The sequence below is a fragment of the Chelonoidis abingdonii genome, chromosome 1 (assembly GCF_003597395.2).
Source record: "Chelonoidis abingdonii isolate Lonesome George chromosome 1, CheloAbing_2.0, whole genome shotgun sequence".
NCBI classification, from domain to species: domain Eukaryota; kingdom Metazoa; phylum Chordata; order Testudines; family Testudinidae; genus Chelonoidis; species Chelonoidis abingdonii.
This window is the reverse complement of record NC_133769.1, coordinates 352,844,834-352,857,961: the sequence shown is the minus strand read 5'-3', so window position 1 is coordinate 352,857,961 and position 13,128 is coordinate 352,844,834. Positions and strand designations below refer to the sequence as shown.

Sequence of the window (13,128 nt, the reverse complement as noted above, 5' to 3'; positions counted from 1 at the left end):
GAGTAGCTAGAGAAGCGGAGGTCAGCTAAGCTGCGCTCCACTGTTCCAACGACCGACACAGGCGGTAAGAAGGAACTGAGGAGCAGTTGGGTTGGCAGGGGTATATATCAGGCACCATAGTGGCGCCACTCCAGGGGGCGACCTGCCGGCCCACGGAGTGTTGCTAGGGTAAAAGTTTCTCCGACGAACGTGCACGCAGCGCGCGCACACCTAACTGGAATGGATATGAGCAAGCACTCGAAGAAGAACCCGGTACTACTAACCTCAAAATACAGCAAAGTTCTATCCTATTTAATTTGTTTACAATAGCAATTACCCACTAATGGATGTTTAACAGGGTCACCATTCTTGGAAAAGGATCCCCAGCTGTGGCAATCCTGAACAAAATCAGGACCGTTTCCAGAACACAGTAGGAAACCTCCTATAGTCCATCCTTCAACTATGAGGCCTCCAGAACACACCCTCATGGTGATGGAAGCTTTAAACAAGTAATAACAGCTGGATAAAGTGATGGAGTGTAGGCTCCTATACAGGATTTTTTGTGAAACTCTTCCTTCTGTGTTTGGTACTTAGCTACTGTGGTGACAGGTGCCTTTTGGTAGGGTTCAGAGGGAATGGTTAATTATCTAAGCAAACTTTAAACCTGAATTAATAGCATTTTTGTAAATACAGTCTCTAATTAACTGGTAAAACAACTGTGAGAAAGATTTTTCAATTATTTAGCAGAAGAATTATTTTTAGATGTTTCTCCCTTCATTCAGGAGCAGGCTCAGGGCATATAACTCTTTCCTTATTAAGTAATGTGGCACTTGTTCCTCTTAAAATCTACACAGAATTGTCCCATTCATATCTGGATTAACTGGACAGTTGGAAGTCTCCACCTTTTACAGTTTTTTCAAGGAAGTATTTACTGTGATAGCAATGCTCCTAGCATAGTGCAAAAAAGGGATGCATCCATGTTAAGGGTCAATAATAAATTTACTGTGATGTTTTAAAAGACGGTTACTCACCATTGTAACTGTTGTTCTTTGAGATGTGTTGCTCATATCCATTCCAATTAGGTGTGTGCGCGCTGTGTGCACGCTTGTCAGAAGATTTTTACCCTAGCAACACCTGGCGGGTCGGCTGGGCGTCCCCTGGCCTGGCAACGCTATGGCACTGAATATATACCCGTCGACCCGTCCGCTCCTCAGTTCCCTCTTGCCGGCTACTCCGACAGTGGGGAAGGAGGACGGGTGTGGAATGGATATGAGGAACACATCTCGAAGAACAACAATTACAACGGTGAGTAACCATCTTTTCTTCTTCGAGTGCTTGCTCATATCCATTCCAATTAGGTGAATCCCAAGCCTTACCTAGGCGGTGGGGTCGGAGTGAGAAACTGCAGAGTGCAAGACTGCCAAGCCAAAGGCTGCNTAGGTCTATCGAGTGGGCTATGCAAAAGTCCCAGAGTTGGATGGCCTCCTGACAAAGGGGGGAGGATCGTCCCTGCTTGTTTATGTAGTACATGGCCGTTATGTTGTCTGTAAACACTGACACACAATGGCCTTGTAAATGTTGCTGGAACGCCTGGAACGCCAGGCGGACTGCTCTCAGTTCTTGGACATTTATGTGTAATGCCAGCTCCTGAGATGACCAGAGGCATTGAGTACGAAGGTGTCCGAGGTGAGCACTCCAGCTGAGAGATGAGACGTTCATCGTCAGGGACATTGAGGGCTGGGGCGGATGGAACGGTAGCCCTGTACACACCAGGGAGGGAGTTAGCCACCAGTCTAGGGAGCCTAGGGTGCTCGGGGGAATGGTGACTATTGTGTCTATTGGGTCCCTGCTCGGGCGGTATACCGAGTTGAGCCAAGCTTGGAGAGGACGGAGGCAGAGTCTGGCATATTTGGTTACGAACGTGCAGGCAGCCATGTAACCCAGGAGACCGAGACAAGTGTGAGCCAAAGTCGTTGGGAAATTCTGTAGACCTCGGATGATTGTTGCCATCGTCTGAAACCGCGGCTGTGGTAAGCAGGCTCTGGCTAGATTGGAGTCCAGGACAGCTCCTATGAAGTCTAACCTCTGCGTGGGAACCAGAGTGGATTTTTCTATATTGATCATCAGGCCTAGATGTGTGAATAGGTCCTTGACAATTACCACATGCTGGTGACTTGTGTCTTGGAGGCCTCTCGTATGAGCCAATCGTCCAGATACGGAAAAATGTGTATACGGTGTCAGCAGAGATAGACGGCGACTATGGCCATACACTTTGTAAATGCCCTTGGGGCTGCAGAAAGGCCAAATGGCAGGACTGTAAACTGGAAGTGCTGACGGTTGGCTACGAAGCGGAGGTACCTCCTGTGTGGAGGAAAAAATAGCAATGTGAAAGTACACGTCCTTCATATTGAGGGCAGCATACCAGTCTCCAGGATCCAAGAACGGGATAATGGTCCCCAGCGATACCATGCGGAACTTCAACTTTGTCATAAACTGGTTGAGTCCTCGCAGGTCTAGGATAGGTCTGAGACCTCCCTTCGACTTGGTGATTAGGAAATAACAGGCGTAAAACCCCTTGCCCCTTTCATTCTTTGGTACCTCCTCTATAGCTCCCCTGGCAAAGAGCATCCGCACCTCTTGCAAGAGGAATTGCTCATGAGAGGGGTCCCTGAAGAGAGACGGGGTTGAAATAAATTGGAGGTGGTACCCATACTCCACCATGCGTAGGACCCAGCGATCTGAAGTTAACTGAGACCACGCCAGGAGGAAGAAGAAGAGACGGTTGGAGAAGGGAGGAGAAGGATCCTGGCCTGTAACTGGTATGCTGCTCTCGGGCACACCTTCAAAAGGTTTGTCTTTGGTCCGGCTGGTGGTTTCGAGGGACCTTGATTTTGACCCCCTTGGGGGCCTGATTGTCGTCTACGAACACCTCGGCTGCGCCGCCTGCCAAAGTCCTGTCTTTGTCTAGGCATAGAGTATGGGCGGTGAGGCTGGGGACAGAAAGGCCTACGTTGAGTCACCAGTGTATGCATGCCGAGAGAGCGCATTATGACCCTGTTGTCCTTCAGGCTTTGCAGCCTGGGGTCAGTCTTTTCTGAGAAGAGACCTTTACCATCAAATGACAGTCCCGAATGGCATACTGCAGCTCCAGTGGGAGGCTTGAAACCTGAAGCCATGAGATGCGCCTCATGGCAACATGTGAGGCCAGAGTCCTGGCTGCTGAGTGGCTGCATCCAACGAGGCCTTGGAGGAAGTTCTGGCCACCTTTTTCCCTTCCTCCAAGAAGGCAGCGAACTCTTGGCGGAGTCTTGAGGGAGAAGCTCCGTAGACTTACCCACACTGTCCAGGTGTGTATAATTATAGTGGCTAAGCAGGGCTTGCTGATTTGCCACCCAGAGCTGTAGGGCACCTGCCAAGTACAACTTTGCAGCCGAGTAAGTCCATTTGCCTAGCCTCCTTCAATTTCGGGGCTGCGTGCCTGCTGGCCATGGCGTTCTCTCTCATTAACAGACTGGACGACTAGTGAGCAGGGAGGAGAATGGACATACAAGTACTCGTACCCTTTAGAGGGCACCATGTATTTACGCTCGACTCCCCTGGCCGCAGGAGGGATATGAGGCTGGAGACTGCCATATAGTATCGGCATTGGCCTGGATGGTCTGAAATAAACGGTAGGGCCACTGTGGTGGGGGCATCCGCCGACAGAATTTCCACTACCGGGTCCTCTACCTCCGGAACCTCCTCCAGCTGGAGGTTCATATTGAATGCTACCCTCCTCAGGAGGTCCTGATGGGCTCTCAGGTCGACTTGGAGGAGGCCCGAGGAGGATGTTCCTGCCACCGCCTCATCTGGAGGCGAGGAAGAGGAGATGCCCGGGGACGAGTGGTCCTGTGTGGCCTCTTGGTTTTGGGGGCCCTCCTGCTCCAGTGGAACCTGGGAGTCCAGTGGGTGAACTGGGGCTTCCTCCATAGCAGTCAGAGGAGGATGGCTAACTGTCGCCTCTGGCACTCGGTGCTCTGATGGGACAGAGCAGGACGGAACTACTGGTACCCTTGGGCTCTGGTGGTTACGCCCAAGGTGTCCAGAAAGACCACTGATCGGGCCTTGGTCCTGGGCCTGGTCTCTTGGAAGACTCTAGTGGGCACATCGGAATCGTGGTCCTGTGCATAAGAGCTGTCCGCGTGGACGACACTGATGCGTGTCTGGATGGCCATGGAGGGGCTGAAAAGCCCTGGGCAGAATCTCTGTCTCTAGCGGACCTTGCTCTACTCGGCACCGGGGACCGGTACCAGGAGCATACTAGTACCCTGGGAACGAGATCGGACCTGCGACCGGACCGGTGCCGGGAGGTCGACCGATGATTTCGAGGCTTGACGTTGGGAGTGGCTACGGGAGTCACGTGCCTGGAGCAGTGCCAGGAGCTGGAACGGTGCCGAGAGTAGCGGGCCAGTGAACGGGATACTGAACGGTGCCAAACGAGTGCGACTGGTACTGAGGAGGAGAATGGTGCCGGGACTGCAAGTGGCATCGGGAGTGGGAGTGCCGACGGGACCTAGAACATCTGCATGACCCGTGATCGTGAACGGTGCCGCTCTGCTGTGCCGACAGAGGATGGTCTTATCAAGGCAGGCTTGCCGATAGACTGTATTGCCGGCACCGGCGGTGCCAGGGGTTGAGGCAGCATCGACTCTGTCATGGCAATCAGATCCCTCGCCGTTGAGAATGTCTCCAGCGTGGATGGAACAGTAAGCTCAACCACAGCTCGTGCCGGGGAGCTGACAGGCACCGGACTCGACGGCCCTCTTGGGACTGGAATCGACGGTGCCGACGTCGTCGGTGCCGCGGCAGGTGTCGGTGCTGGGCGATCCAACTTAGACGAGCTCTCTGGCTGCGGTGCAGGTGGCATGGAAGCAGCAGGAGTCTTAGGCTCTCAACCTCGGGGAGAGGGAGCGGTGCCGAGTCGACTTCGGTGCCGGCAACTGCCGGTGCCGAGAGGCCTTGGCAGTACTGGCATGGTCCTGTGCCGAGGAGGCGCTTCTGTCCAATTGACCAGTGCTTGGTGCTGAAGGCGGAGGGGTAAGAGCCACCTCCATGAGGAGCTGTTTTAGCCGAAAGTCCTGCTCCTTTTTTGTTCTTGGCTTAAAAGCCTTGCAAATGCGACACTTATCTACCAGGTGAGATTCCCCGAGGCACTTAAGACAGGAGTCGTGTGGATCTCCTGTTGGCATCGGCTTGTGACAGGTCGAGCACGGTATGAAACCCGGTGAACCAGGCATGAGCCCCAGCACCGGGTGCAGGGAAGGGGCTAATCCCCGAACCCCTCTTAACTATAACACTAACTATGAACGATAAAAATTAACTATATAAAACTTTGAACTATATACACAAAAATAACTAGAGAACTACGAGTAGCTAGGGGGGTGGAGGTCAGTAAAACCGCATTCCACTGTTTCAACGACCGTCACGGGCGGTAAGAAGGAACTGAGGGGCGGTTGGGGAGGCAGGAGTATATATCCGACACCATAGCGGCGCCACTCCAGGGGGCGCCCAGCCGACCCACCGAGTGTTGCTAGGGTAAAAATCTTCCGGCGAACGTGCATGCAGCGCACGCACACCTAATTGGAATCGATATGAGCAAGCCCTCGAAGAAGAACTGTAGGAATTTAGGAAGAGGTGAGTTTTGAGGACAGACTTTGAGAATATGGTGGCATTTTATGGACTTTGGCTGGGAGATTTTCTTCTTGTATGTGTGGGAGCATGGGAGAAAACACAGAGGGATTTGAGAGAGAGAAGCAGAAAATCAGAATATCAAGGATGCATTACTGGTAGAGTCAAATCAGGAACTGATTACTTGAGAAGCCTGTAGATCAGATGGACAGGAGCAAGGCTCAATAGTGAAGGGCCTTAAAGGTAATGACAAAGAGCTCATGTTTGATGTGAAAGAGAACAGGGAGCCAGAAAGATGAGCCAGAAAGATCTTGGCAGTTGTGATATGAATTGATTTAACAGGGAGCAATGTGGTTTGTGTCATGAGTTGATGGAAGCCTGAAAAACAGCCTTGGCAGTCTAGAGAGACAAGAAGGGCCGAACTTTTGAAATACTACTTAGACAGAAGTGGCAAGACTTGGTCAGGGACTGGATTTGTGGCTTCAGAGAGAGGGCAGTGTTAACTTAAAGAGGACACCCAGATCATGGACCTGCGTGACTAAGAGCATAGTAGAGATATGGAGAAATTGGGGTGAGGTAAAGGCTTGAGTAGGGGAAAGATCAAAAGTTCAATTTTGGCCACACTGATTTAAAGTTGACATGTGGACATCTGAAACAACATTGCGTGGTCTGGAAAGGAAACTTTTGGGGCTGGGAAGTGGCAAGAAATCTGAACTTGTGGTGTTTAAGGGGGGGCGGGGGGGAAAGAATTGTGAAACCTGCTTGGGAAGAAGGCTGGAGGGCGGAAGAATCAGTTAGGGATGGCAAAAATTGGACCTTGATATGGATGGTGGGTGTGGAATTTATACTTTTGGAAAGAGAGGGGTTGGGAAGCTTTTCTGTGATTGGAAGAGAAGGAAGTAGAACTTGAGGGATTCAAAAGCAAGCAGTTGTTTGTCTTGAGGTGAAGGCCAATTGCACAAGAAGTCAGAATATACAAAACAGAAGCATTCACCTTTAAGAATAAAGTTATATTTTATCTGCATAATGGCAATAAGTAATTGCTTAATAGTCACATCTCTCAAGATAGAACAATTAAATGCTGTTCCTTTAGGGAGTAGAAGGGAAGAGTGCACGGAGTTTCCATAATCATGCACAAGTAGGATACTTCTACACAGAATACTGAAGGACCTGGATTGTCTCAACAACCCTACATCATTTGAAGAGCAATAGACAGAAAAACAGTTGCAAAAAAGAAGTGAAAAGGGACTCAGTCTGCAGGTTCTAAAATCACATCTTAGTAACAAAACTCAGAAAAGTATGTGGTTTCTTAAAACAATTTTCATCCTGACAGAATCCAAGCTGATCTGACAGATAAGTGTTTTAGCATCTCTGTGCGTCAGTGTATGATGTACCTCATATTTGTAAATCTGCCTTGTATATTTACTCAGATAGATAAAAGTAAATAAATTGAGCAAAAGTCTCCTTTATTTAATTCTTAAGAGATTTTCCCAGGATATGTGATAATAAATTCACATTTTCTTAAACATCAAGTTTCTGTCACGGAGAAATGACTAAAAGTTTAACTTGATAGCATGCTGAGATAGCAATACGCTTCCCTTGAATGCAGCTGTGACTGCTTACAGTCCCCCTCACCCCCATTTTGTATTAAAACAACGGATTCAATTTGGTATCAAAATACTACACAACACTTGCTCTGCTTTAACTATATTTTGTGACAAAGGCTCCCAGTACACTAAGGCTAATAAATGAATATGGAGCAGTTTACAAGCATCTGGGAGGAAGAGAATTTTTATTTTCACCATATCATGAGTCACAACCCCATTCTAATTAGCCCAAGTCGATTTTCATTTGGATGTTAAATAAAGAATCGGATTTCAAGAAATAGTTCCTCATTAGATGTGCCTTTAATTACAATTTATTTTCTATCATTTGCAGCTACCTTTGTAACAGTGTAAAGCAATGACTGGTGAAAACTTATCTAAATTATCCATCATTAAGTGACCTTTCAGATGAAGATATCTACTAACAGTTTTTNCGGCAGGGGTATATATTCGGTGCCATAGCGGCGCCATGCCAGGGGGCGCCCAGCCGACCCGCCGGGTGTTGCTAGGGTAAAAATCTTCCGACGAGTGTGCACGTGGCGCGCACACCCCTAATTAGAATGGATATGAGCAAGCACTCGAAGAACCATTAGATTTTCTTGTACCATTAATTATATGGCAAATCAGTCTTACATACACGGTAGGTGAAGAGCAAGATTTCTATATATTTGTGTTGCTACTTCAGATTTGAAGTTTTAGAGACAAAGATCTGAGCAACATACAACTACATGAGTTTTCTTTCTTCATGATGTTGAGTCTCCTGAAATATAGCTTTAAGTATTTCCTTAACAGTCATCCAATAAAACTCTTCTGCCTCAGTAAGGACATTAAAAAAGGGGAGACGCTAAAGAGGAGTTCTCGGAGTTATGGAAAGATGAAAACCTGAGGGAGAATTTAGTAAGTAATGGAAGATGAACAAGGAACCTGGTGACTACTTCATTCAATGCACACTAAATGTATGGAGTAAGTCATCAAGGGGCTAGGTGAGGAAGAAAAGGGTAGAGATGACGTTTAAGAGCCATAGTTGATTTTCCTGCAGAAAAACGGGATTGAGTGATTCAGCAAAGAACAAACAAGACGAACTGATAATTAAGCCTACTTAACACGTTTAGGCCAAGTGACATTGCTCCTAGAATGCTTTATGTTTGCAGCTACCTCATAATAAAAGTAACAAGTAAACCATGTTTATGGCAAATTAAGTAACAGGAAATTTCACTAACCATTCCATATCCGATCATTCCTGTTGGTGTTGTAGCAGGATAGGCCATTACAGGTGGTGCCTAACACAGAAAAGAGATAACACTGAACTGCATGGAAGACTGACTGAGTTGCATACAAGATAATAAATTGCCTTTAAGTGTCAAACGGAGCACTGACTAGACAGCATGTCACTAATATAGCAAAAAAGATCAACTGACACCTATTAGCATTTGTAGGCTTCTGTTAAAGTTGATCTGATTTCAGATCAATTGCAATACTTATGCTCAAGGTTTCTAGAAAGACTTGACATATGTATAAATTACAGACAAGAGAAATCTGTTACAGTTTTGACTCTCAGTAATCTAAATATCCTCCTAGAGATATCCGAGTCTTCAGTCCAAAGAATGTATAGAGATCTAAATATGTATGTTTTGTACTTAATAGGAAATTCAGGAAATATTTACATATAGTATACACAAATAAAATCAATATGATTATATGACAGAAGTGAATACTGCCCGAATCCTATAAAGTATAAAACTTACTACTTATTTTACTGAAGTAACTGTGCCCAGGTAATTCTAAAAATGGAACCAAATATAAAAGCCAGTTACTGCAGTTATAGTAAAAACATCAGAAGTTCTCTCTTTCCAAACTAGGTTACATACACACTAAAGATTTTAGGGGGGTCTCCATTACCTTAGCACTGATACAGCTGTGCCAGTCCTAGCAGTGGGAGTTCTAATGCTGGCTGGCTTTCAGTGTTTTAACAGCTTGCTGTCTAACCCAATTCATAGTAGGTCTAGGTGACATGATAACACAGTTCAATGCTGGTCATTGGTGGAGTTGCACCTGTGCTAGAGCAATGATAAGAGGTAGCCCTAAAATCCCAGTGCAGACACTGTCCCACAGTATTTACAAGTGGGTACAGAACATTGATCTGCTACTCTAAAATGAGTTTCTTTTCAATTGTTAGGAATACCCTAGTTATTACAATGCATTAAAACATGGTAAATCACTACCAATACCATTCAGTCTATATAAATTAACATTACATGACAGCTATTGTGAAGTGGAAGAATGAGACTGGCATCCCTGCTCTAGGCTTTATCTCTGTCAACAGTAAACTGATCATCTATCTCCTACTGTTTAAAATATGCAATGCATATATAAAGACCCTCTGATACCTCTTAGAAAGCAGGAGGCAGCAAAAGATATATTCTGTTTAAAAGCAATTCTGCATACTTATATATTCCTTCCTTTGTCTTTCCACTTTCCCATGCTCCTGATCCTATTTATTAGGGCAGACTTTTGCACAGAGACAAGAACTTTGTCTAAGAACATTATCTAGTTGAGTACTTCTCAAGTACCAACAGACTGTGATATCTAGGGATCTTTATCTGCTCTACCTCCTGTTAATCCCTCACTTGCAATTATTAATGCTCTGCTTGTGACATCCCAGTTCTTCCCTGTGGAAATTCTAATTCATGACACTACAGAAGATTGAACCAGACAAACTCCAAGATCATGCTTTCATGCATGTCTCTTATATTACAAAGATTTTATTTGGGAAGAGACTCTCAAGGAAAGTGGTGGAATAACTGTTACTTGTGACATTCAGAACTAAACTGGCGAAAGATGATGTGTTGTAGGGAACAATATTCCACAGGCAGATAATTTCACTCTCACAACATAACCCCAGAAGTGTGATACAAGGAGGACTATTTCTGAATAGAACATTAATTTTTTTGAGGTATCAGCTGCTCTTCAATATGCACTAGCCAATGGTAATTAGCATTCTAGTAGCTGTTAGAACAAGTTTCAGTGTTTAAAGAATTACCTAGATTGTACAGTAACTATCCAAATATTATTCAGTTCAAAAAGCTTTGAACATTCTTTAAATCATTCACATTATATGTATGTGTTATACATACAAATGCGCTCTCTCTCTCTATATATATATCTATATCTATAGAGTGCTCCAGTACAAACTTTACATCCTCCACTGTTAAAATTATCCCATAATGAAAACTGAATACAGGGAAAGACCAATATTGTTGAAATACAAAAAAAGATTATCTGTGAGTAAGACTGCATTCCTCCAAGAAAACAATGCCACAAGTTATGGCTTGCCCTTTATAAACTTAATCATGAGCTGGGATTTTCTCTTAGTTTATTTGAACATAAATGACATATTGGTCTCTCCCTACTTGAAAACAAGAACTACAATAAAAGTGAATCAAGTGCCAATAACAACAGAAGCCTGTGAGATTCATGCAATTATTCAAACACACACAACTTATCTTCAAACTTTACCAGATGCATTAAAGGCACCACAGACACAGACCCAGCTATCTGGCAGCAAATGGCAGAGTTTTAAGTAAGGAAAAAAAAAATCTCAGTATTTCCCATGCCATCATTCGAGTCAAGAGCCTGCAGAACACCCACAAGATTTGTATATGCTAAGAAAAGCTCAAATCTTCTGCACACCAAAGATCTTAATATGAGAGATGTGTAACAGCAGGAAGGTTATAAGACTCTGCTACAGCAGTGGTTAATATAGCATGCCAATTGATTGCAAAAAGGCTGTTGGTTTTTTTCACTTACGTATTGTGGAAAATGCATGCCGTTCTGTATTTCCCGGGGAGAACAATTACATAATGCAATAATACTGGATTAGAAACAAGTACTTACACAGAATATACACAGATAGCATTTTAGTTCACAAGTATATTTAATGTCTGCCTTAAAATAAAAATTCTTGTAATTCAAGTCATTGAATAAATCTTTTAAATGACACTGTCAAGGTTGATGGGTTTCATACCTGTTTGTATAATCCATTTATTTTTGTGTGCACTTATTTTCCAAAAACATATTCTTCCATGTTTTCAAAAGTTTTATCAAGCAGCAGCACAGCGCTACAATAAATAGACTAATGGACAAAGTGGAGAAGAATTTGATGAACAAACCAATTTCCTCCTTCTAAGTTTTTTCAGATAATTCAATAGTGAGTAAAAGATTTCGTATAAAACAAGATGCCTTGACAGTGTCTTTAAATATTAATATAAGAACTGATTAGAAATGGAATGATATGTTACAAGATGCATATAAAGATATCATATTTTGCTATGACAACAATTAAGTATTTTCAAGCACATGAGAAATATCCAATTGCTAGCAAGTCATTCAGGTAGTAGGTGAGTACTACAGAAACTGTAATATCCACAACCACTTTCACCTGCATACAAGATCTGAGTTGGCAGCTGCCACCCAAAATGAGAGCAGGTAGATGACCTGAAGAGAGAGACTGTTTCTCTTTCCAAATCTGTAACAAATCATGTGTTTCATTGTTAAATCACAAAATCGTTTAATACCGTTTGATATAATAGCTCAAAACACTTGTTTTGTTATGTTTACTATGCTTGTATACTATTCTCCAGTTTGTGGTAAAAGGGAGAGTAGAATTTACACACGTAGGTCCCACCAACATAACTGGGAGCTGCTCAAGTATATCCTTCCCTCCTTCTCTCAAAACCTACATTTTTGGATGGATGGGAGAACAAACCACTTTGGCAAAAACACGTGATCCACAATACATGCTATCTGTAATGGAGTTGTAAACTAGAGAAAAATCAAATTGGTCACGGAAGGTGTTAAGTGGAGACGTGTTGAAAGCAAGCACACACTTCAGAGTGTGACTGTACTAGTCGTACACATTTCTAAGGCACCTATCCCTGTAACATCACTTCCCACACCCTTGGGTAGCAGAAGATGCACTACTTCCTGCCTCAAGTCACAGAGCAGGCTCAGTGTTATGACATACAGCAGTGGTTCTTAGAAATTCCGTGGAGCCCTAGGCTAAGGGGTCCATGATAAGTAGTGGTTACCACAGAACAGTGGCTTTCAACCTAGCGGTCTGCAGACTTGTCTAAAATTTTCAGTGGGGTCCATGCTGCCATTTGAACAGGTTTAAAACCAATGACATACAGCTTCACCACACAGTATTATATTTCAAGAGCAAGTATATTTCCACACTTCCAAACAGCATTCAGAATGAAGAGCAGCCCCAACCATCACCGCTATTTCCAAAAGGTTAAGTTATCCTACTCAAATAATTACTAAGGGTTTGATGCTCTACAACCTAAGTTTCTGCCCTACCAATACTTTTACTTTACAGTATAAATTCATGCTCACATTACAGAATAAGTCACATGTAAGTCTGTGAGTCTGCCACAGAGGTCATGGAAGACAGTCAGCAGGTACGACTGACTCCAGGGCCACTGGAGCATCTTGGGTGGTCCTGGGCCATCCCCCGCCCCCCAGCAGCAGTGGCAGCAGTCCCAGACTGCTGCCCCTGGAGCGGGCATGGGGTCTCCGAGGCCTGTCCCAGTACCAGTGGGTCATCTGGAGCCCCCACTTCAGACCACGGGGTGCCCCAGAGTCCCCTTCCCCTCCATACCAGCAGGCAACCCCCCTCCCCCTCCAGAGCAGCAGTTGTGCTCCTGGAGCCCCCCAGAACACCCAAGACTTAGTCCGGAGTATACAGTACAAGTCATGGATAGGTCACGAGGCCGTGAATTTTTTTTTTTTTTTTTTTTTTTTTAAATTGCCTGTGACCTGTCCATGACTTTTACTAAAATTACCCATGGCTAAATCTTAGCCTTAGTCACATGCAATG

General features: G+C 44.8%; 1 protein-coding gene across 10 annotated transcripts in view; it reads right to left on the bottom strand.

The window, feature by feature from the left end:
• The window catches only part of PICALM (phosphatidylinositol binding clathrin assembly protein), a 93,424-nt gene that overhangs the window by 35,247 nt on the left and 45,049 nt on the right, over window positions 1–13,128 (bottom strand). For 5 of the 10 annotated variants that reach the window (XM_032779014.2, XM_032779016.2, XM_075061751.1 and 2 more), the window contains 2 exons: window positions 11,058–11,081; window positions 8,471–8,530 (listed from right to left, as the gene is read on the bottom strand). The exons of 1 other annotated variant lie outside the window; for it this stretch is intronic. In XM_032779014.2, the coding sequence (XP_032634905.1) occupies window positions 8,471–8,530; window positions 11,058–11,081 (84 nt within the window). 4 more of the 10 variants (XR_012655059.1, XR_012655060.1, XM_032779015.2 and 1 more) reach the window with 4 other exon arrangements.